Source organism: Apaloderma vittatum, unplaced genomic scaffold (assembly GCF_000703405.1).
Source record: "Apaloderma vittatum isolate BGI_N311 unplaced genomic scaffold, ASM70340v1 scaffold16809, whole genome shotgun sequence".
Lineage (NCBI taxonomy): Eukaryota > Metazoa > Chordata > Aves > Trogoniformes > Trogonidae > Apaloderma > Apaloderma vittatum.
The window spans coordinates 45,939-71,300 of record NW_009736008.1 but is presented as its reverse complement, the minus strand read 5'-3'; the positions used below and the strand labels follow the sequence as shown (position 1 = coordinate 71,300).

General features: G+C 37.8%; 1 protein-coding gene across 1 annotated transcript in view; it reads left to right on the top strand.

Annotated features, from left to right (window-relative positions):
* OTOG (otogelin) overlaps positions 1-25,362 on the top strand; it is a gene marked incomplete at its 5' end in the record, with an annotated part of 73,459 nt that overhangs the window by 4,644 nt on the left and 43,453 nt on the right. The window contains 18 exons of the mRNA XM_009876820.1: positions 441-566; positions 825-933; positions 1,679-1,725; positions 2,564-2,709; positions 5,247-5,379; positions 6,137-6,314; positions 8,071-8,195; positions 9,320-9,532; positions 10,876-11,041; positions 11,616-11,687; positions 12,855-12,898; positions 13,240-13,393; positions 16,954-17,061; positions 20,308-20,446; positions 20,679-20,810; positions 21,873-22,019; positions 22,745-22,864; positions 24,161-24,277. Of these exons, the coding sequence (XP_009875122.1) occupies positions 441-566; positions 825-933; positions 1,679-1,725; positions 2,564-2,709; positions 5,247-5,379; positions 6,137-6,314; positions 8,071-8,195; positions 9,320-9,532; positions 10,876-11,041; positions 11,616-11,687; positions 12,855-12,898; positions 13,240-13,393; positions 16,954-17,061; positions 20,308-20,446; positions 20,679-20,810; positions 21,873-22,019; positions 22,745-22,864; positions 24,161-24,277 (2,276 nt within the window). The remainder of the gene's footprint in view (positions 1-440; positions 567-824; positions 934-1,678; positions 1,726-2,563; positions 2,710-5,246; positions 5,380-6,136; positions 6,315-8,070; positions 8,196-9,319; positions 9,533-10,875; positions 11,042-11,615; positions 11,688-12,854; positions 12,899-13,239; positions 13,394-16,953; positions 17,062-20,307; positions 20,447-20,678; positions 20,811-21,872; positions 22,020-22,744; positions 22,865-24,160; positions 24,278-25,362) is intronic.

The window sequence follows — 25,362 nt, the reverse complement described above, 5'->3', positions numbered from 1 at the left end:
TAAATAAATTTGAATTACACTTGTCTTCATCTTAGAAGTAGCAGAAAGTAAATGTGAAAGAGATTGTCTCATATGTCTGTCTGGAAAACAGGACCAAAACTGCTTTGTCATTTGTGACAGGTTTCCCCTATGTTTCCAAAAATATTTGTTAATGGATGTTCTACCACTTCCTGTGGTGGCCTGAGTAGCTAAATAGCTTTGCTGTGAGAAAGTTTCTCTGAGTCCACTTTGGTGTAATTTAAAATTATTCCTTCTAAATGCGCCTTTAAGGGACAGAATATGAATATAAATATATTCTGTGTTATGAAAGCTATTATTTTGTTGTTCTAGACAGCAGATGCTCAATCAACTCAAAAAATAAAATACCTGAAACGTATGCAGTCTGCTTAAGCTCAGTGGCAGTAGCACAGTTCTTCTTCATTTTTGTTTCAACTTCTTAGTGATTACCTGTGCTGAACCCTTGACCTATAACGAATGCATCAACTGTTGCCCTGTTTCATGTCATCAGCAGTCACAGTGTATTGACAGCGAGCTTCCCTGCATTGATGGATGCTACTGTCCAGATGGTGAGTTTTGCTTCTCCAGTACACGTTATTTGATTCCATTTAACTTTTGGATTGTTCTCCCCCACATTTACCTGTACGGCCTGACTAGATTAGGACATTCACAGGAGCTCTTGATAAGTGCGGTGCTGAGGGAGTGTAGATGAGTGACCCTGTTTTCCCTGGAACTGACAAGAGCCTTTTCCTGGGTTTCTTGGGTCTACTTATTTGTACATATGCCTGATGGAGCACTGATACTGCACTCTGTTTTATTTCTTCTAGGCTTAATTTATGAAAACGAATTATGTGTCAAGCCTATGGACTGTCCTTGTGACTACCATGGGAGCTTCTTAGAAATGGGCTCGGTGGTTTATGAAGAGTGTAATAACTGGTTAGTAATTTTTCTGTTTATGCTATGCACTTAATCCTTTCATAGTCATGAGAGGCAACTTCTTTAAGGCCTATTTCAGTTAAAAATTGAGTTAAATCCTTGCTCTTCCTACATACAAAAGGTATTCTTCCATATATGTTTTTGAGTGAATGCATGGATGAAAATTTCCCCTGACTTCTTGTGAGGAAAGGCCGAGGGGCTTGAGACACACCTTAAAAATGCTTATGAATACTTAAAGGGTGGGTGTCAGGAAGATGGGGCCAGTCATTTTACAGTGGTGCCCAGTGACAGGATAAGAAGTAACAGGTACAAAGCTGAACATAGGAAGTTCCATCTAAACATGAAGAGGAACTTCCTTACCATGAGGGTGGCAGAGCACTCTAATGGGTTGCCCAGAGAGGCAATGGAGTCTCCGTCTCTGGAGATGTTCGGAACCTGCTTGGATGCCATCCTGTGCAACCTGCTGTAGGCAAACCTGCTCTGGCAGAAGGGTTGGACTAGATGCTCTTCAGAGGTCCCTTCCAATCCCTGTGATTCTGTGATGTCCTCGTGATAAGCTCTTGCCACAGCTTCCAGGTATTCTAGTGACTATGATAGCTCTGTTGTGTGTAGAGTCTCTAAAAATAGTACTTGGTGCTCATTTCATAGAGAGGGAATCCAGGAAGAACAACTGAGCGACAGATACGTGTACCTTATGTATTTACCCCCCCAGAAAAAGCATGAAACCTTTTTCGTTTTATTTCAGCACTTGCCTTGGAGGAAAGTGGATTTGTACAAATCTTACATGTCCAGGTATGTGCAAGTCATGAGTACTTTTTTAAATAACTGAGTTCTTACTTGGGATAAAAAAATATTGCTGTTGCATCATAATGTGATATATTACTAGGTAATTTTATTTTTATCTACATATAAATGCATCTGCACACATAGTAGTTTGAACATTAAAATGATCTGAGAAGCAGGCATCTGCTTTTTGGCGTAGTGCAATAATGTGTCTCCTTATACATCACCAGAGTGTCTGGTAGATGGCACTGCCTGGTCATTGTTGTTCAACTGAAGTTCCCTCTGCAATCTTCACTTGACAGACTTAGGGCAAGAATATTTCTTTCCCCACAGTATTGCTTGACTAGGTATTGTACAAATATATGTTAATTATTTTCACAACGTGACTGTGGAATGAGTGTTATTTTCACTTCACAAATGGGCAGCTGAGCTGGAGAGGCTAAGGTCAAAAGGATTTTAGGATACCTGTGGCCTCATGGTTCTTGTAGCTGCCGATAGATTCAAGCACTAATCTGAGAGCTGCTGGTTAACTGTGAGAGTGGTAAATCCTTCCATGAATCCGTTTTTAGAGCCACAAATCTAATACCCAGAATATGAGGATCACACGTTGCCTCCTTTTAGGGGAAGAATTGTTTGGGTGTTCTGGCCTGGCATTGGATAGGAACTCCTTAATAAAAATAAGTATAAAGTTCCGTTCCTAACTGTTTTCCTAGTATCTCATTATAATATGAAGACAATTTTATCAGTTACAGTATATATCAGAATGTATGAATTCTACAGCAGTAATAACTGGTGAGAGCACGCTGTCTTTTTTTACATGCTTAACTATGTTATTTATGTTTGTCAGCTGAATGCTCAGTTTCGGGAGACATTCATTTCATGACCTTCGATGGGCGCAGATACACTTTCCAAGCAACCTGCCAATATATTCTAGCAAAAAGCCGTACATCTGGAGCGTTTACTGTATCTTTGCAAAATGCTCCTTGTGGACAGGTAAGGAACTTTCTTGTAATGGTTCTTTCCAAAAGGATTTATTAATCAGGGAGGGGGAGAAGTAGCAAAAAATTGAAAGCTACATGCAGTTGAATATATTCATCAGTAGGAACAATTTTCTCTAACGGTGTGGCTGGACAGTAACAGTGCAGAGGAAGTCTCTGCATAAGTTTTCCTGATGGCTTATGATAAGATGGGAAACGATGCTGGTGTTCTGAGTCAGTGTTCACTGAGGTTATTCAGTAGCATATGGTGGTTCATGCAGGAAACCCTGGATGATGACTTGTTTTCTTGAGCTCTCCGAGTACATCTTGCAAACAGCCCAAAATAAGCCAACTGGTTACTAGTGCTTGAAGGAAGAATGACTTTTTTGTGCCTTGAATATAGCTTCCTCTGAGCTTTATTCTTGCAGCTTGAAATTCACTTTTACTTACATTCATATCAAAAACTTTGTATAGCTTATGGGACACCTCTCAGATAGGGTATATCTGCCTTACTGTTAAATTGATTTCAGCCAAACATACATTGGCATATGTATAGCTGATACTAAGGGTGCACCTACTTCATTTTTGAAAGGCTTTTTGATATTGTACACAGGTTGCTAAATATGCCATCTACTTTGTGTCCAGGACCTGTTTTTCTTGTGTTTCTGGATTTCTGATGATGTATTAATGTTGTATGAGTGAGGCATGGAACACTGGTGAGATTTTCACTATGATATTTAATTCTTACTACAGTCTTGGTGGGTCTTACAATCTTGAAGAAGTTAAGGCAAGTTAGAATAGATCTTAAACATAAATAAATGGTGTGAGAAGTGTAATTGACTGGATTGAGCTATTTTCTGGAGTCAGGCTTTCCTCACTGACTTCATGTCTAACTATCAACTGGCTGGTACCACTTGGCAAAAGAGCTGCTTTACAGTTCCCTAGGCACCATCCATTATCTCCCATTTATGAAAATTAATGAATTGAAATGGGAAGCCAGAAGGTTTGTAATGCAGAATCTCATATTTCTTGGTGGTTTGAGATTCCCTGTGCTTTTTAAAAAAATGAAACCACTTATCAGTCCCATCTCATTCAAGCAGATTAAAAAATGTAGAAAGAAAATACCTGGGGAGATTTTATTTAGCTCTCTGAATCACAAAGAATTCAGTCATCTAGAGCCTTAGAGCTGGTGACATAAACAGTCATCAGGCAACAGGTTATTTCAAAGTGATGTGAAATTTTGTTTAAGCACTTCTTGGAAGGAAAATCAGTCAAGTAATCAGCACAGCTTAACCTTATCTGAGTTTCAGGTGACAACCTCACTGGCTTTGTAGTTTGTATGATGAGAAGTCCTTCTGAATATAGAAAATTTTTTTTAAGTGTCTAGTGAGAGAAATGGCTATTCCTGTGAAAACACCTGCTGGAAGTTGGCAGGGGTAGTGCTGTGAAAAAAACAGAGAATAATTGTCAGGCAGAATGTTTCCTTTAGTTTCAGCATGAAGTAATAACAAAGCTTTTGTCAATGTTGTGTAGTATTGTATATACTGTAGTGGGTTGTTTTCTTGTCTCTGGTCTGCTATGTGTACCAGCTGGTATTCTTTTATTTTCAGCATCTTAAATTGACAACTTTGTCAACATCTTACAGCCACTGTTGTGAAAAACCTAATTTCTCAGTAAAGAGGCAAGACAATAAGATATAAGTTACAAGTAGAGAGTGTGGCTGCACAATGCAAGTGTCTGTCTTCACTGTCAGTCCAGGAGAGCTGGCTGAGCTGATGAAATATCTCGTTATTTTTTTCATTTGCTATTTTTACGTTTCATTTTATCATTTCAACTGTTGGTGAAAGATCACTGCTGCGCTGTTACACAAAGGTGGGGAGATTCTGAGTTTTTAATCTTTACACACCACTGTGTGTGCTTGTGTGTCCATGGCATTTGAAGGACTGACGGACGATCTGCTGTGCTAGTTCAGCGTCTGTGAAAGCCACAGAGTAGTATTCCGAGATCCTTGTAGCTGTAGTAATTGCTCTCAATGAGCAGGGCAGCATTTGGTCTGTATTAGGTAAGTCTGAGCATAACTCAATGAGAGTTCAGTAAAAATGTAAATGTTTGAACTGAACATCGTAATCTGTTTTCGCTGTGGACGGTGCTATTCTCAGTATAATTTTGCTGTTAGTGTGACTATCTAAAGGATTTTTTTTAAAAAAAACAACAGTGGTGATCCAGTTCATTCTAGTAAGAAAAATCTGGTAATCTTCTGTGACTAGTAAGCGTACTTTAATGAGCATTGTTTCCCTGTTGGCATCAAATGCCGAAGTACCTGTAGTTATTCTGAAAGATTGAAGTAAGTCCATGCCTGGAAGCTTTGGTAGGAACTGACTAGTGTTAATTGTCTGGCTGGCTAGTTGTCACGTTATTTAGTACAGGTGCATTTGTAACTGTGATATGTTGAAAACATTTTTAATTCCCCACTAATTTTAGCTTTATTTACACTTCTATTTAGCATTCATCCTTTTTATTATTTCTGTTTTTAAATCTGTTTTGCTCTTGTAGAACCAGGATGGATCATGTATCCAATCAATCAGCCTTATTCTTAAGCAGGACCCCAAGAGGCAAGTGACTCTGACTCATTCAGGAGATGTTTTGGTGTATGACCAATACAAAATTAACCTGCCTTATGCTGATGGTAAGGAATAATATTTCAGCATGTAACTCGTATTAAGCACTAAAGCAGTTTTTTGATGGCATCTGTGTATGTTTTGATACTGTAGATATTGCTAGCACTGAAGCAGTATCTTGTTAATATCAGCATTGTTAATTTCTTGGAAAATGTTTAAATTAACTGCTGTACTTTTTACACTGCTGGTAAGAGTCATACAGTAGCTGTTTTGGCTAGTGCCTCTGTGTTAAGATAGACAGAGTATGTTCTGTTAAACTGAAGTTCAAAAGCCATCCCTCACATTTACAAGACTAGTTAGTTCTTTTCTGAGGGGAAATTCTTTTCTCTAATTTTTGACTGAATAGTGTTTTTCTTTTTTGCAAGCGGCTCAGGTAAATAGAAGTGGAAGGAGCCCTCTTGTCCTGTGAGGCATTGACTCTTTGGGAATTTTCCAAAACAGACTATAATATAGGAAGCATAATATTGGTCTTAACATTACAGACCATTTTAGACAAGCTAATCCTATCTGTAATGTTTGTGTCATTAAATTGATTTGCTTTTAGTTAACTTTCATGAATAGTCTAGTGAACTCTGGATGCATTTTTAAAAACTGTGGTGACTGTCATAAGTTTCACATTTTCCATGATTAGAGGCAAGTGTGGCTTTAATAAGAAAAAAATGTGAAAAATAATATAGATCAAAACCAGTGAAATTACAAGAAACAAAATTCAAATTACAAGTGGATTTCCTTTGCCTTTCAACTGTCTCTGTTTGTACTCACCAGAGTTATTTGAAATACGGAAACTCTCCTCTGTATTTCTTCAAGTAAAGACACACATTGGATTAAAGATACTGTATGACAGAGAAGGACTGAGGCTTTATCTCCAAGCTGATGGACGATGGAAAGATGATACTGTGGGCCTTTGTGGAACCTTCAATGGAAATACGGAGGATGATTTTTTGTATGAATAGCTGCAAGATTTCTATTTGCCAGTATATGAATATCTGCAGTTAGAGTGGTAGATTGTGTACTGAAGCTGAGTGGATAGATATCAAGAACAGCTTTCTGTTAGTGAGATAGACAAGTTTTAGTTGGCTAACAGAAATTCTGTAACTTCAAGTATAGTATATCAAGCCAGGTTTTACGTATATTTTAATATAAAAGTACAATGACTTATATATAACTCATAAGTTAGGACTTTCTGCCTCCCTGTAAGCCTCTATCTCTCTCCAGCCCCTGTTTTCTGCTCGAAGTTCTGATCTGCTTTCTCTGACAGAGCCTCCATTGTTCGGTGTCTGCAGGCCGTTTTTGAATTGGCTGTTGCCTGAGCTTTGCTTTGTTGTGATGCAGTGAAAAGGTGGTCAGAGCTGCCTGAGCACCACAGCCAAGATTAATGCTTGTCCAGCTTCTTTGCTTCTTTCCTAGAGATACTAAAGAAAATTGGCTTCTGAAGGATTGAGCAGCCTAGTGGAACTGGGAGCAGGAGAATGTGAATTTAGAGCATGACAGGCTATTTTTGTGACAAAAAGAAAATAGTTAGAATGTCTTTCTCTCAAAACAGTGGGAATTATTAAAATAAAAACTAATGGGAAAACTTTCCATAGTAGTTCCTATTTAAAAATGGACACACACACACACACACACACACACACACACACACACACAAAACAATATTCTATTGGATATTTGAACAGTTTTTATCTTGAGGCTTAAAAAATATTATCAAAATATTGTATCAGAATAACGACACTGGGAAATTATTATAGACAGGATCTCGGTGAAGAGGTGTTTACATAAAACTAAAAATATTTCTGTTTGGAGCAAGTAAGTTTTGCAGGGTTTTTTTTTTTTGATGAGTTGTTGAGTTTATTCTCTATTAAGTGAGAAGTTATTCAAAAGTTGGTATTTATGGAATAAAGTCTGTAAACTACAGGAGTTTAGGAACTGTGCTGAGACATGACACCAACCATACTGTGCAAGCATCTTGACATGTACATCCAGACCAGATTTGGGACACTGGCCATATACAGTGGTGTCTTTTGCAACACTTTCACCTCCAGCTACTTTACCAGAAGTGATACTGGTTGTATGCTTTTTCCCTAGAATGTAACGTCCTGTATTTAAATGCACACTTTTGATCATTCTCCCTGTACAATGCTAATGTGCCTTGGTTCTTTTGATAAATCTTTGTGTCTTTCAGTTTCTGCTGCACCTTCCCTTACCCAGGCCTCATGGATAGTTATCCAATTACTTTTGCAGTTATACCTCTGGACCTTTGAATTTCTGTTCCTTCCTCTGTCATGCAGATAGTGGAGAGCTCAGAAGTCAACTTTAAGAACAGAAGGCAAGATAGAGAGGAGAGAAAAATGGATCATACTTCTGCCTGAGGAGGCAGAAGTAGGAATAAACAGAGTTCAGGCTTTCAGGACAGTGGTGCTCCCTCCTTGTCTCTTATAAAAATGGAACTTGGTCTGTTTTGGTATGTCCCTCCTTACAGAGTAACTAATGGCTCTAGAGTAGATGACTTTCTTTTTTGGGCCTTCGCCTGGAAAGAAAGAGTCCTGGAACTTAAGTTGACAGTGCTTTATGGGAGAGTACCTGGGAATATGGAGCAGTGGAAGGGGAGTTTAAATCATCTCTCCTGAAGGGGGTGGTAGACCTGAGAGCATTCTGTAAATTCACTTTATCTTTTCTGACTTACTTGTGTTTTGTAAAAGATCTCCTGTTGGAGTAACGGAGAGCACTCCAGAGCTGTTTGGAAACACGTGGAAAACTTCCTCAGCATGTGTTCTTGTGCGTGATAGTTCACAAATGGATCCGTGTGATGTTCATCTGCAGGCAGGTGGGCAGTGAAGGTCAATTGTTATTGACAAATGCATCTCTGCTTATTACATCTGTGCTGGTTTTCCTAGTTGGATCAGGTAAAGTAATACCCAGTCTTACCCACTAAAAAATGAATGGCTGATGCCATGATGACTCATTGACGGTTGCCAAGAGATCCTTTAGTAATGACGAGCTTTGTGGATCATTAGTCGTACCTATTTTCACAGTTCCCACCGTTTCTTGTCTTGGGCTCCACACACTTTTAAGCAAGATACACAGATAAAATATTGATTGAAGTTTTGCCTGTAATTTCAGCAGTGCTAGGAAACATGTCTCCTGCTACGGTGTCATCCTATCTTACGAGTGTTTATACAATACGTAGTGCCAAGAAGCTGCGTTCTTGGCAATGAGTTTGGACATGACTGTAACAAAAACTCATCTGTATAGGAAGACAGAAATTCTGGAAATGGAATTTTGAAGTTCTAGCTAATGCATCTTGCTTTGTGGGAAATAAAAATGTAGGAATATTTCTTTCTGGATATGCTAATATAGCATATTATTTCTTTCGGCTTCTATTGCACAATTAATTAATGCATTTAGAATGAAGATATTCAGATGAGTGCTGCGATTGGAGCTTTTCTTGTAATCATTTGATCCTGCCTTTTTTTTGCTGTGCAATAATGCTACACCACGCCAGCAGTTCTGGGTGTGGTGACAGCCTTATACAAGTGAAATAGTGGTGAACAACAGATCATTCTTTCAAATACTGACCTACTGAAGGTAGCTGCTGGGAATTGACTGAAGAGAGGTGTTATCCTCTGTGTGTGAAAGGCACTGGATCATGTGTAGCACCTGTTGCTTAACCCACATCCATGAATTGTTTTAAAGGTTGGAGACTATTAAGTAGGTACTGTCTGTGTAAAGTTCTCCAAATACCTTAAAATCATTTCCAGAATAAGTTCAGAACTGGGCAGTTAACTTCTTTTCTGTCCTTCTGTACAGTTGTATATATACCAAAGACAGAAAGGTATCTATGGCAGCAGTACCTAACTGGTCAGTTGCGTTATATGGAAGACGCTTTTTACTTCAAGTCTTCTCAAAAACTCTGTCACTGAAACACTGTTTAATCTGTTATTTGTATAGCCTCTTATGCAGCGGAAGCTTGTAGCATCCTCACGAAAGAGCTTTTTGCTCCATGCTACCCCTATTTGAGTCCCGTTCCCTATTTTGAGCAGTGCAGAAGAGACACTTGCAAATGTGGACAGACTTGTTTTTGCTCTGCTCTGGCCCATTATGCTCATCATTGCCGAAGATTTGGAGTTGTAATAGATTTCAGAGGAGGTGTCCCAGACTGTGGTGAGTTTCCTTGCACTTCTAATCTTAAATAATTAATATTTGAGGACTTTAGAATCACAGTCAGAAAATAAACAGATTTTTTTTTTTAAAAAAAGAGGATTATAGGGCTTTGAATATCTCATCTGTGTTGTTATTCATGAGCTGCATAAATAGATTTGTTCTTTTCCATGTAGGTGGTAGATTTATCTGATTTTTTAAATGAATGAGATGAAAAATGATGGTGATTCATGTAGTAGTTTTAGCTGGATTATTGTCAGCTTTTGTCTGACAACGTCTTTTAGGTTACTCTTACAATCAGTGACACTGATATACATAGTGTGAAAAGCATAGAGAATTAGTATTGCTGATGTTTAAAATGAATGGAAGAATATAGATAAACTGGTGACGTCTCTTATCTGCTCTATAATTCCTCAAGTAGAGGAGTAGGATAACATTATTCAATTGCTATGTTAGTTCATGTGGACTTCTAGTGATGTAAAAGATGTTGATAGGTTACATAGTACCCTCACGTATGTTGTTTTATAGTGTTTTGATTTCTATAATTTTTTAAAACAACTCCAAACTGAAACCTCATGTATTTCAGTAGATTTGGCTTCATAAATAAGGCTGAAAATACTTTCTAAGGAACGTTCAGGAATTTAACATTGGGTAGTTAACATCACATCATGTAATTATCCATGTTGTAATGCATGACGAAGAGGATTTTGAAAAGTTGGTCCAGCTTAAATATCTCAAGCTGGACTGTCTTGCTTGCAGTCATTACGACATGAATGTGTCCATTAGACTGAATGAGTCATTAAAACTGTTTCATTTTCTTCTGTTTTGGTTGTTGTTTTTTTTTTTAGAAGCAAGAGTAGCTTTATTAGAATGTATTTAAAACGTCATGCTTATTGGGTTTAAAATATGTGAATCCTTTTAGTTTTTCACGCTTCAGATATTTTTTTAAGTAGAGCTTGATAGGATGAATGAGGAAACCTAAGATAGTATTGCTCAACGTCTGCTAAGTACGCACGTATTATTTATTGCTTCTGACATCTTCTTTAAGATGCTCTCCATTTCCCAAAGCCCATGTACAAAAGCCAAATGTTTTCAGAGATAGGGGGGGAAAAAAAGCTTCAGCTGTTTGGTTTTGCCAGTGTAAATCTGGATTAACTGTGCAGACTTCTACTCATTATTACTGTGGATTTACATCTGTGTAGTTTATACAGCATAGTGCCAAGATAACAATTTTAGTGGAATTTAATGTGATTGGGAATGAAAGAATAGAGATTTTATCGGAAAACTGTTGTTGAGAACTTGAGTCTCTTGCACTGTAATTTGAGCCGTTTGTTTTGTTTGGGCAGGTCTTTCATGTGAAGATACAAAGGAGTACAGTACCTGTGTGTCTGGCTGTGGCAGAACCTGCCAAGCACTGTCTGTGCCACAGACATGCAGCAGTGAGTGTGTTGAAGGCTGCGCTTGTCCCTCTGGAATGTATTTGAATTCCAAGACTGAACGATGTGTACGGAGGTGGGTGAAGTTGCAGTTCTGATAGTGCTGCTCACTGCCTTAGAGCACTGCACTTGCAAGTCCAAGTGAAAAGCTTTAAACATGTAACCTTGTAGATGTTGTTGGGATCTTAAAATTATACAAAACCTCTGTGTTGATCAAAAGTAGCTCTTTTGTGGTACTGACGCTCATCCAACATCACCAAAGCTAGTTTTTACATACCATCTTTTTTTTGGCATCTCGGAAATAGAAAAGGTGTCCACTGTTGCATAGAGGTTCTGCTTTCTTACTGATTTGATTTGGAATATGCTTGAGTTATGTGGCAGTATGTATGAGTAGTTAATTGAGAGCTATTTCTTGTGTTTTAAACAAACAACCAAACCATAAAAAAAACCCAAACAAAGAAAAAACCAACCAAAACCAACCCACAACAAAACCCAAACCTGCCCAATCAAAAAATCTGATGAAAATGAACAAAACAACCAACTGAACTTTGAACAGCAATCAAGTCGGTGAGATTTGTTTTCTTCCTGCGATTTGAGTTAATCACAATTACACTGCGTGTGGATTTTTTTTTTTTCCTCTTCTACTCTAGAAGTGAATGCCCTTGTTATTTTCAAGGAATTGACTATCCCCCTGGAGAAACTATTACCTCTTTGGGCAAATGGTAAGATACAAAGCTGTTGTTCTCCCCTCAATGCTTCCCTTTCTACAGTATCTTGTTAGGGTTGAGTTTTATGCAGTGTGCTTGTTTCTTTGCTGAACTGTCACGTAAGGGAAAAGAGTGTGTGTCTTGCTGTCACACATTTTGCGTATGTGAGTGGGTATGCAAACTAAAAGCTTTATGATATGCTAACTGAAATTTTTTATTTGGAATCTTGATTAGCATGGAGTTCGAATTTTTTTTTTTAGGTTCTAATTATGAGCTGTAGTTCCAGTTGGTTCTGATAATAGTCACAGTAGGTTGCTATTCCACATTCTTATCATATTGCTGAAGCAAAATTAGTTTGAAGCAGCATGATGCTACTGCACCACTGTTGCCTTGTGTGAGCCAAGAATGCTAAAATAATAGAAACACTCACTGTGATATAAATGAGAAAGAACTTCATGATGCAAGATGTTTTCAGATAGATAGTTTGTTTGTGATTCCTGTTAGGAGTGGTTCAGAAGAGACTAAGTTATCTATTTATTGTTATTGTGTTCTGCTTGCAGAAAAGTAATTCCAGTTCAGTACTAAAGATTATTGCAGTTACGATAGCTTTTGATAGTGTTACATTCAACACTGGGGTTTTACCTTCAGCTGTGGGATATCTTAAGAACTGTTGGTGTTACCAGATTTTCACATGAACTGATAGCTTGCTTTTCAGTAAGGTTCTAAGCTGATGGTGAGGAAAATGGAGTGTTTATAATAGTGTTAAGAATGTTCATCTAAGAGTACATACCCAGAGCTTGCTCTAACATATAGCTCTGTGTGTTTAGGATTTTGTTTTATTTTGCTGCTATTGCCCCTGCATTTTTGCTTTAAATAATGAAGATTCTGTTTAATACAGGGCTTGGTTTATTCTTACTGCACTGATATCTTTGAGAGCAGTATAGGGATATATTTTTGTCAGCCCACAAATTTTAATTCATTGTAATGTTATGCAGAAAGCAAAAATTTGAAGTGTAATTAATATTCTTTAGGTGTTAAGGCAATATGTACTTTATCCCCGTTTCTAATATTCAGTGCAAACATACAGTTATTTTGTATTTGTACTATATGCTTCATTGTTTAACAGAAAACATTATTACAGATCGACTTGGCTCATTGCATCTTAATGTATTTTTATTGCAGCCATTGCAGGGATGGGGTGATGAATTGTGATAACAACGTAATAGGTGAGTGAAGGTGGCAGGAGGATGATACTTCTGTTCAAAACAATACCTATCCTCCAATCTCCATGGAACTCCTTGTCTGTAGTAGAAGATGGTACTACTTTGTATTTCTGTGTTGACAGACTGATTCCCGACTAAGTGTTCTGAAGAAATACATTCATTTTAGAATTTTGTATGAGATTTATAGGGGTTCTGTAAAATTAATTATGATTAGGAGAGACAGGCAATTGAGTGTTACTGGATGTTACACTGTCATGTATTTTTGATCTAAATCTACTGCACACGTTTATGGAATACGAAATTTCGGCTGTGAAGACTAATGTGGTATCAATTTCTTCCCCCAGCACACAGCTGCCCGGTTGGACAGATTTATATTAATTGCAGTAATCCACAAGTTGATCCTGAGCTCAGCAGAGAAAGAACTTGTGAGAATCAGCTGCTAAACCTCACTTTTTCAGCACACCTTCCCTGCGTTTCAGGTTGTGTCTGCCCACCAGGGTGAGTACAGACAGGTTTGCATCTTTTGGTACACAAGCACAGATGACTGCCTTCAGCTGTGATCAAGTAATTAATTGTGCTGAGGACATGGCGCTTTGCTCCTTGGAGGGTTTGAGGTGTCAAGGGTTGAGCATCCGGCTTGTGAAGGCTTACCACCAACGATACGGGCTGTTCGAGGTGTAAGAAATGATAAACCAAGAGACGAGTGGAGCCAAAGGTCTAATACCTCACAACGTTGAAAACAAAACATGAGGAGTACAGGAAGGTCATTGAAATAGATCCAGTTCCTGTACTACAGGAGAATTGTGTTTACCTAGATAATTTTTTTTCAGATACCTCCCCTGTTCTTTGAACATTTGACCAAGGCAGGCTTGTTTCTTCATTCCTTGGCATTATTTTCAGTATTCTCTCCGAAAAGGCTGTTTTAAGCCTTAGGTATTTATGCTGAAAATGTGCAGATTAGCTGTTGTCATGTTTTGGAATCAAGCATGGTATTGCTGAGAGATTTTTCAGTATAAAAATAGCAATTATCTATTTAAGTTATGTTGGTTTTAATGGCTTTTAGTTTTTTAAGTGCGTGGCATAAAGTTTTTGAGTATTGTCACTTAAAAATTACTATTCGTGCTTTGAGAACCTCCTCAAAAATGGCTTTTATACTGATAACTATTTCTGATGGGTAAGGAATTACAGCATGCTAAGGATTGGAGTTCATTTCCAAAGAGTAAAGGTACCTTCATTGCAGTGCCCCAAAAAGGCAGCACAGTTCTTTCCCATACTCTTCTGCTCTGCGGACTTGCTGCTCTTTTTTTTATGTTGTCTTTCAATGCTCCTTTACTTCTTGCAATCCCTCCAAAATCCTCAGGGTCTTCTACTGTCTTGCTTGTACTAGCTGCAAAAAAAAAAATTTTCTCTAATTTTTATTTTCCTGTACTTCACAGTAAAACATTACCAGTGCAATTCAGATACTTGAGCACCTTTTTATATTACCTTCAGCAGTGCGTTGTAGGGCCATAAGTGTTTATGGCTGCATAAGTCGGTTGGTGGTTAATCAGGGAAGAGGAAGGTGCTGTGCAACACACAACCTGTTGAAAACTGCTGCGGTGGAGGCTGCAACAGAGTTCTTTTTCGGTGTTTGGATCTGGATTTGTGGACTTAGCAGAAGAAAAGAAGCATTTGACTCACAGTAGACACACTGCTTCTAATGATGCCTTTAGCACGACTGTTCACATAGTTGTGTTTGCGTGAAGGAACGAAGCTGTAGACAATAACGGTGAGGTGTGTTAGCTGTCACTGGGTCTGGGTGGACAGTAAGTATAGGTGTCAAGAAAAGTTGAAAGGGAGCTGTGCAAAGCCTCTATAGGGTATTTGTGGTGAATTCTTAGATCATTGAAATCTATCCCTTTGCTTGACTTTACAAGAGAGAGAGCTCTTGTCATGTATTTTAGCCACAGAAATAACTTGAGGAAGAAACCTTGTCAGTGTGATGCTCCTTGTGTCTGAATTGTTCCCTGTTCAGTTCAGAGTAGCTTTAAACCAGCATTTTCACAGTTGATTATCTTCAAGTGACACAGTACTTAAAAAAAAGTATGGATTACAAAGAGCACTTTGCATACCCTGGGGGGAAATTACAGATTTTCAGTTTAATGGGAGAGGGTGGGTATGGTGTCTACACATTCCCATTAAGAAGAGCTACAGTTATGAATTTCCATCTGATGAATAACAGACTGAAGAAGAGTCACAGAACACAAATTGCCAGTTCATTAATGTGAGTAAATAAAACATTTAATGATAAATGAAATTATGAAATCTTTCCTTTTGGATAAGAGGGAAACAAAACAGTGTAATCACTGTCACAGATATGCCTCACACCTACAGTCTCTTGTCCACGGTGCCATATCTTAGCCAAATTTGTTTTCTTTGGGAAAACTGTTTGAAACACACACACACACACACACACACACACACACGTATATGTGTGTATATATGTGTGTGTGTGTATATATATATATAAATAAAAGATTTGCATTAATACAGAGGGGCACAGAAATTCTAAGCAAACCTTAATAATGAAAATATCAGCCTAACAGTACAATTTTAAGATAATATTTCTTTCCCAATATGAATACATTTCAGAACTTAGCATTTATAAATGGGGTAGCTGTAAATTGTTTGATGCCTGTACAAAATCCTTGTACTGTGTCACTGGCATATTAGGTGCTTCTGTATTGAACAGGATTCTGTATAGGAACAGATACAGAACACAAAACAGATTGGGGCTGCAGTAGTTAAAGACACTGCTGCCACTTATCAAGATTTCATGTTTCACGGTTTTCATTTGACAGATTGCTTTATCAAAGATGTTCTGTATCTGTTACTGGACCTTTAGGTCTTATACTGATACCTGTTTGCCTGTCCGATAACATTATAATATTTTGAAAAAAGGATTCAGTCTTTGTAAAAAATGCAACTTCATTGGGCTCAGTGGAAAAAAAAAACTTTTGAAATAAAATCATTCAGTATTTCTGGTATATTTCCAGGGATTTATTTGTAGAATCTGTTTGATGTATCTCTATATGTAACTCTCATATTTCAGTTTTTCTAGGTGATACTAAAAGCTACACATATTTTCTTTAAATTTTAGAGTAGTTGCTTTATTTAGTGATGCTCGGGAAAAAAAATCCACTATTCTTTCTCTGCTGATGGAATCTCTTTCACAATTTTTTCAAATTTTCATGTTTTATGTGTTACTCTAGGAGTTGTGATTATAAGCACACATTTCTAGCATTAGTCTTGAACTGCAAATAGCTATGCATTTTTTAATCCGTATTCTGAAAATCTCCTTTGAAGCCTGTGGGGTGTATTTCTACCAGTAAAGTTAAACATATTTGTGATTGTTTGCATGAAGGTGCCAGTCATACAGAAATATATACTCAGTTAATTTTGTGCAACCAGGACAGCTCTTTTTATACTGTTTAAATCATTCCTAGAGCAAGAGGTGTAACTACAGCTGTAGGAAAACTATGCAGGAAATGAAAACTCTTTAAATTGGGTGAAGAGAATAAGGAATCTTCATTTGAAAACTCTTAGAATAAATAAATCATGAATTTCTTGATGGTAAGAGCATGTGTACTACTGGAGAAAAGGGGGGTGGTGGCTCCTCCATTTCTTGGAAGATCTCTTGGCTTTAGTTGAAGTTTAGCTAATTGGCTGGTTTGGTGACATGTGAAGGAGGTCTGGAAAATGTTAGTTTCCCTGACCTTAAATTTTTGTTTTAATGGATAAATCTTCACTGGATTAGTGGTTTAAGGGCTAGTGCCCAAAGTGCTGGTGCTTACTAAAGAAAAAATATTCAGGTATTTGTGAAAGGAAATAATTACCAAATTGCTTATATATAATAATTACTAAAATCATGCCTTTTCAATTTCAGAAGATTTTAAATATTACTTGCTTTTCAATAATAATAAGAGTTTTAATAATTTAAAAGTTTAGGAAAGTATTTTTATAGCTAGAAGCCAGCTGTACTTCAGCTGAATGTATGTTTCTTATTCTTTTTTGTGTAGTCTTGTTAAACATGGGGATGTGTGTTTGGATGCAGATGAATGTCCATGTTCGTGGAAAGGAAAGGAATACTTTCCTGGTGATAAAGTAATTTCTTCCTGTCATAAATGGTAAGCACAGTTCTGTTTAGTTGGTTATCTGTGGATTGATTATTCCTTTGTGTTTCTTAATCATAGATTTCACACCAGATTCTGGTAAATCATTTAACCAAATTTGGTATTTACGTTTCTTCAAAGTGCTACTAAAATGACATTTTTAGGTTTGTTGTTTCAAGAAGCTTTTACATAACAAGTTAACAGCTATCCACGATTTTATTTATTTTTTTAAAAAGAGCTTGATTTAGAAAAATGATTTTTACACTTTGAAGGTAATTGAAATTCCTTGGCCAATATTCCTATTGAGGATAAAATCCTTCAAATATTACACCTGCGTGACATTCATTAAATCTTTTTACTTACTCATTTTCACATTTTGCACGGGATCTGAGCAGTCTAAGGACTCAAAACATAACCTTGTGGCCATAAGTATACTCCTACTATAATGATAAATAAAGGAGGATACTGAGCAATATCGCATACTGAGCGTAGTAACAGATAAATTGGTTGCTAATCTTGCGTGTGTCGATAATTTGATGAGACAGTTGGCTTTTAAAGGAATCGTTCCGAGAGAGAAGGGTTGATAGGATCGCACAGATACATGCAACAGCCTGTTCCTTTTCCTGTCAGGTGTTGTAAATGCAGCACAGGCCCTGTAGCTGTGCTACTCCACAAAGTTTCCTCGAGCATTCTCAGTAGGGCGTTACGCTACTGTTTTTATAAGCATCGTGAGAGCTAGGATGTGAAAATAAACCACGTCTGCATGATCCTTAAACTTGTTACATGATGGTCCCTGTCTGTTTTCTTCTCTGACCACTGTTGAATGCTGCAAGCTGGCACCGAGCAGTGCTATTTGTCTTACCAGAGCCTCAGAAAAATCAGCTGTACTGTCAAGAGTCAAGATAATACAGTAGGAGTGTAGCTCCCAGCTTCTCAGCAGAGCAGTTCCTTCCCTTTGTCCCCTTCTTTTAGCTTACCAGGAATGTTTAACTAGTGTCACCTGGTAAGCTGCTGCTCCTGGCCTGCACAGCTCAGTGTAGCTTAGTCCAGTGAAGGCTTGTCCAGTCAGCAAAATCACTGCCTTGTCTGGATGTCATTGCCCCCCTCCAGCCTTGTGCTGACTGCCTACCTCTGCCTCTCGTCAGGTCCTCAGTATCTGCTCTAGAAGATATTTGTAGCGCTTTGGTCGACTGGTGAAGCGACTTACAAGCCATCTCCACTGGGCAGGCAGGTAAAGCGACCCGGGTTATTCACCCCCTTATTTCCAAAGGCCTCTCCAGCTGGACCTGCTGTGGGATTGCTTGCTTCAGAAAGAACTATTACGTCCCATTTAATCTGTATGAGACTTCACCAAAGGCAGCAGCAGTGCAGGCAGAAATACACTTGATATTTAGCCTTTTTTTTTTTTTTTTTCTCCCCTGAGGCCAGGCCAATAGATTAATGTGCAAATCTGTAAGGTTGTCATGACTTTTCTAGTCTTGCATGTCCAGAAGGAGGACAGATTGAGTGGTGGTGGCTTTTTGGCAATTGGTTAGCCACTGAAAGATAGGAAGTCTGCAACAAGCTCTGCTTGATACAAGGTGTAGGCAGTCTGTGAGACTGCTGTGTGCGTATGCAGGGATGTAACTGATACCTCAGGGCAAGAGCGTGTGTTTGCTCCTGCAGAATGTAATACTGCTATGCCAACAAACCCACTGAGGCACTCCCAGCAGCTGTCATGATTTTAGTGGGTTTCAGTACACAGAAATACCATGTGTTGGTACTAAATACCATCTTATATCTGATGTAGTGTTAGAGACGTAACTATTAATCCGTTTTGTCTGTTGAACAGTTAAGAAATAATTTTATTTGCTATTTTAATTGACGAAACTACCAGTGGAGTGCCAGAGCTTTTCAACCCAGGCTCTGGGGTCTGGCTGAGCTGTGATTATAGGTTTCCCAAGTTTGTTTTTTGGGACAGCTGCCTGGAATTGTTGCCATGTGCTGACAAGCTTAAAGACAAAAGATCATTATGCTAACGAAGGCTTCAGAGGAGTGTTTCGGTGCTGTCTTATAATTAGAGCAATTCTTCTTAGTCTCTGTGGGCTGCTGAATCGGGCCTTCTGTGTTCTGAAATACTTCTTAAAAAAATTAATTCAAGTTTAGAAGATGGTAGGAGCTCTTCCAACTAGGGTTCTTTAGATTCTGGTAACTATTAGGCTACTTATTATAAAACCAACTTATTATAAGACCAGCGCAGAGACCTTCGAAGACGTTGTGCGACTCTTAAGCCATCCCTTCTGATGGGGTCTCAAGACTCCTGAAGAAGATGTGCGGAAGAGCTCCCTGCTCTTCACACATTAGGAAATGTTTCTGCACGAACCCTTAAAACAACAAAAACCATTTTATAAAATGACTTGTGGATGCAGGAAATGCAAAGCTATCCATTTTATAAATATCTTACATTGTTTCTGAAAACCTTATTTAGATTGCAACAGGGTAATGCCGAAAGAGGCAGTATCCAGTGTGACATCCCTGTTAGGCAGTTGTAAAGCCAAAGGTAATTCAGAAGGGTCTGAACAGTCGCTTGGTGTAGGTGTGACAAAAACGTTTTTATACTTAGGGTGAGCTTGAACTCTTTTGGATGCCCCTAAACTTTAGGTTAGGATTTGGGAATGATAATACCTAGGCATCTAGGGGGGAAAAAAATAAAAAAGCCTAGTGACACAAACTATGATTCCTTTAAAGAACCTGAGCACCAAAATCATGCTACTGAAATTTTTCCTTTGCACTTCTATGAAATTCTTGTTCAAGCAGAGTGAATTAAGACTGTGATAGTGGGACACATTGATTCTAAGATTCAGCTCATATAGAAATAAATGTTCTGTGAGAAGCTGAAAATGAAAGGTTTATCTTTGTGGCATGTTATTGTTGTGAGTTACTAGAGAATAAATTGTGCTTTTTTAGGTGACATCTTTTGTTTTCTTCCTTCCACATAAGAAATGCCCTTTTGATGTGTATATGTTCTGGAATTTATAAATTCTAACAGGAACAAACACACTGAGTTCAAGATACACGTGTGTTTTTTTTTCTTCTTTTTTTTTTTTTTCCCCCTAGAGAATCAATTATTAAACGCTACTTCTAGTTACCATTTCAGAATGCTTCTCTCCACAGTCATCATATTTACATGGCTTTTGACTTCTTTGCTTCTCAGTGCAATAGCTGTAATTGTTTATCTGTGGTTATGGTTGATATTACCCTTATTGGTGCTACATTTTTCAGCGTTTGCCAGCACGGATCGTTTCAGTGCACCTTCCGGCCTTGCCCGTCCATGTGCACTGCCTACGGGGACCGGCATTACAGAACGCTCGATGGACTGACGTTTGACTTTGTTGGAACTTGTAAGGTTTACCTAGTTAAGGTGAGACTTGTTTGCAAAGCCTCTGGAGAACTGGATTTAAAAACTAGCTGTTAAAAGCTACCCTTCTGCTTATTTCTGGTCTGTACACTTTGAGTCCTACGTACTGTTCTTTAAGCTTTGTTGCTTAGAGTTTGAATTATACGTAACAGAATTATACACAGAGGTTTCTGCTAGTTGTATTATGTAACAATATACATATCAGTCTATTTAAATGTCTTTTTTTTTTTTTCAGGGTACTTCAACTACTTTTTCTGTTATTATAGAGAATATTGACTGCTTTAATACTGGAATCATTTGTAGAAAAAATATTTTCATTAATGTTGGAAAATCTTTGGTAATATTTGATGACGAAACAGGAATTCCAGTAAGTTTCAGTCATTAACACTGATTAAAAGGTAGTATGTACACTTCTCTGAGTCTTTTTTTGCCTTGTTAGCAAAATCTTACTGTGCCACTTAAATAGCAGAGGCGTAAATATTTTTACCATGAATGCTGATCACATCTATTTTCTTCAATGGAAATGTTAAGCAAAACTTTGTCTATGTTTTTCAAAAATGTTAGATGAGATGATTGTAATTTTGTTTAGACTTTATTTTCTATTTATTTTCTGTCTTATAAAAATCCAGATATTTTGAAGTTGGTGTGAGTTTTGCTATTGATTCCCTAGAACTAAGAGTTTAGTTTGGTCTAGATTGTATAGAAGGAATATTCCTATACAGTTGGAAAAAAAAAAATACTAGTGACTGCAAATTTTATTTATTTATCCTCCACAGCCTGAATTTAATTTTTGTTTTGGCCAAATTGCAAACTATATTGCTGTAAATATTTAGTATTTGTAGTAATTTTGGTATAAGTAGTACTAAGCACCATTTATAGAATGACTACGTAAAGGAAGTTGTGTGTCTTTGTATGAGGTATCGTATAATAAAACCAGGTATCTGTCTTAGTCCCTGCTACAGATAATTCAGAATCTCATTGCTATTGGATAGAGACAAGAATTCTTTATGTAAATGTGATGGCAATCTCTGGATATAGTTAAACAGTTCCTTATTTCAAGGAGATGCTCCAACCATCTCTGTACTTATCCGTATTCAAAGAAAGCACATGGCTAAGACATGAATGCACTGATGTTTGAGTGAAAATCATAACCAGGAACCTGATGAACTATTAACATTTTAATCTTGACTCCAGTTGCTGTAACTCATCCTTTAAATTTGATATAAAATCAACTTTCAAAATAGGGAAATCGTAAAAATAGAACACAGTTCACGATCAAAATTCAGACCAGTTTTGCCTTCTGTCACTTTTTGGACCTGTGTCTGAGAAAAATGTCTTTCATTTTATTTAGGTGTTTCATTTCTTGTGAAGTGAACATTTTGTGAAGACATTACCTACTTTATAAGCAGCCTTGTTTTATTTTGAACAGAGCTTATCTAGTTATGTAGACGAACTACAGAAAATACAGTTATGGAAAGCTGGATTTTTCACTGTCATTCATTTTCCTGATGAGCACATTACCATTCTTTGGGATCAGAGAACAACAGTTCATGTACAGATGGGTCATCAGTGGCAGGTAAGTGGAAGTCAACAATGGTATTGCCATTTCTTTGAGGTATTTATGTCAGTCTTGTCTTAATAAGTTATCATTATTCAGAGAATAGATAATGTGGAACTCGTGTAGTGACTCACTGGCAGAGTCAAGGAGAGAAGCATTCAACTGCCTTGTCAATTAAAAAGTTCATTCTCATTTTTTGTGGGTGTTTTTAATTTTTTTTCCCCAGTCATTTACTGTCTTAGCTTCTGTAACAAGAGAAACAAATGTCTTTGAGGCAGCTTTCTCCTTCGCTACTGGAGCAGGTGTTATTTTTTTGCTGGAATATAAGAAAACACATAATGAACAAACAGGTCATTTATCTGAACAAAAGATTAACTCCTGTGTCAAAGGCCTGGAGATACTTAGTTGAAAGGGAATAATACTGATGTTGTCAAAATAAAATTTTCCGTAGCTTTACCATGAAGAGTTGAACTGTTACAGCTGAAATTTAGCTGAAAAGGATCAAATTCCTGACATTTATAATTAAGCAACTGAAGACTGGAACTTAAGCACGTTTTGACAATGGTTGTGGCTCATAGTGTTTTGTATCACATGGAAATATACTTTTAAATATATATAAACATATTTCTATATGATGTATTTAAAAACTTTACCATATGATATACATATCTCATATATATGTGTGTATGTATGTACACATATATATGTGTGTTTGTGTGTCTATCTGCTTTTTTTCCCCACAGGGTAAATTGGCTGGACTATGTGGAAATTTTGATTTGAAGACAGTAAATGAATTGAGGACTCCAGATAATTTTGAATTAACAAACTCACAAGAGTTTGGAAACAGCTGGACAGCTGTGGAGGTACATAGTAAAAAGAATGTATTTGCTAGTAGGTTTTTTGCTGTTACATCATATAATTTATTTACGATGAAATCAGAAATTCACTCCTGGAAGTATTATCATAGAATCATAGATTCATAGAATGGCCTAGGCTGGAAGGCACCTTAGAGATCATCTAGTCCAACCTCCCTGTCATGGGCAGGGATGCCACCTCTCGACTAGATCAGGCTACTCCAGGCTCTGTCCAGCTTGGCCGTGAACACCTCCAGGGGGTAGTCAGACAGCAACACAAATGGTGGTATCAGTGGTTCTTAGAGATACCACGATCTATGCTACAGAGTAGAGAAAAATGCTGTAAAATATTCTAAGTCTACGAGTGTTTTTGAAGACGTTCGAACAGTGGTCATTTTTCCTGTAATGGAAGAATTGAGAATTCTCTTTAGGCTGTGTCAGTTTAGCTTCCTTCCAATACCTCAAGGGAACCTACAGGAAGGCTGGGGAAGGACTTTTTACAAGAGTGTCCACTGGTAGGACAAGGGGAAATGGGTTTAAGTTGAAGGAGAATAGATTTAGATTGGACCTTAAGAAGAAATTCTTCAGTACGAGGGCGGCAAGACTTTGGAATAAATTGCCCAGAGATGTTGTGGCTGCCCCCTCCCTGGGGGGGGTGAAGGCCAAGGTGGGCGGAGCCTTGAGTAGCCTGATCTAGTTGAGAGGCGTCCCTGCCCATGGCAGGGAGGTTGGACTAGATGATCTCTAAGGTCCCTTCCAGCCTAGGCCAGTCTAGGATTCTATATAGCCCTTCTTGAATAAAACTGGTCTTTCGTAGTTGGAAATACTTAACTCTGAAACTGTACTGGTAGAAGGAAAAAAAGTCGGTAAACTTAAAGGAACTTTTTGTATGTTGTGTCTAGTGGTGTTTGTAGAAGTGTTCCTTCACCATCATCAGAGTAAAAAGATGTCATTTCTGACACTTACTGTATGTTGTCCAAGTGAACATTGTTATTTACGTAAGCTACGCTTTTTCGTTGTGAGGACTGCAGATGGGGACTGCAGGGGCAGCTCTGTGTACACCTGTCTGTATCTCTGTGGTTTTCTGCTGCTCTCAGACAAATGAAACGTTGCTTCAGATTGTGTACTTTTCTGCAGATTATCCCCTTGTAATTCTGTATCTTAGTCTGGCTTTAGTGTCATAAATGATGCATTTGTTTTGTATTTTTCATCCCTTTTTTTAAAAAACAAAACTGTGCTTCGCAAGTTCGAACACTAAGTGGTTATTGAACTGGTTTCTCACCTTGATTTTGCTTTCTGGTTAAGTGTGTTGACAGCTCTGACATTCGAAATCCATGCAGTTTGAATCCCCTTAGAGAGCCATTTGCCAAGAAGGAATGTGGAATTCTGTTAAGTGAAGCATTTGAAGCTTGCCATCCAGTGGTGAGTGGGGGTAAAGAGTGATGTGAAAGTGAACATGTCACTAGAGAGAAACTTTACTCTTCAACTTGCGTCACTTTAAATCTTCACCTTGTCTTCCATAACGTAATAATCTTGGCTACTGTAACAAACTAGAACACCCATAGCTATTCGGGTTCTAAAATGTGAATATTTAACTGGACCTGTTATAAGGATTATCTGCACTAGACAGTAGCCACTGGACACAAGTTTAACACTCTGCAACATAGATAATCCTGTTGGTACCCTCTGTAATTAATGCAGACAAAATTCCACCTGAATCGTGCTAATTTCTTTTTTTTTTCATTCTGAGCACTATTCACATAAGCATAGCAACTTGCTTTGTTTTGCTCAAATGTATTACGCAGTATGCACACTTTTCAGGCATATTTTAAATAAATTGACAGTTTCTTTGAGGCAGTATCAGATATGAAGAACTCAATCATAGAAAAAAATGCATGTATGTCCTTATTCAGGCAACCACCTAAGGAAATATATGAGCCCTACAATGTGTTCTGACAGCCACAGGCTCAGGTTCAGTTGGAGAATAAGGAGGAGTTGATCTTCGATGGAAAATTTTGTATCCCAAGATACTCAGTTATTGAGACTGTGTGCATGGCTTATAGAGTGTAAGTGTCAGAAAGGTTCCTATGGAGAAAGTAGATTTCATATGAAGGACAACCAGGAGTCTTTCAGGGTTGCTTTGTATCCAGGTGTGGAAGAAGTGGGGAGCTCATGTTAAAGCTATTAATGCAACAGTCCTGTATAACACAGGTAGCAACTAAATTCCTCATGAATCTGTAAGTGTTATTCAAATGTAAGTCCATGTAGGAAGTGTAACAGTTCAATAAGGAAATCAGCTTTGACAGGAGTGGATTTTTTGGAATCTTACCAATTCAAAATAAGGGGAAAAGCTACAAAGTGAATTTGTGATTATGTTTTAAATGTTACAAAACCATGCACAACTCAAGTTCATGTCAACATCTTAGTGAGCATGCTCTTAATGGGTCATTGATCTATTTGTGTTGCTAAGTACTATATAAGATTTTGATTTGTTCTAATAAAGCATT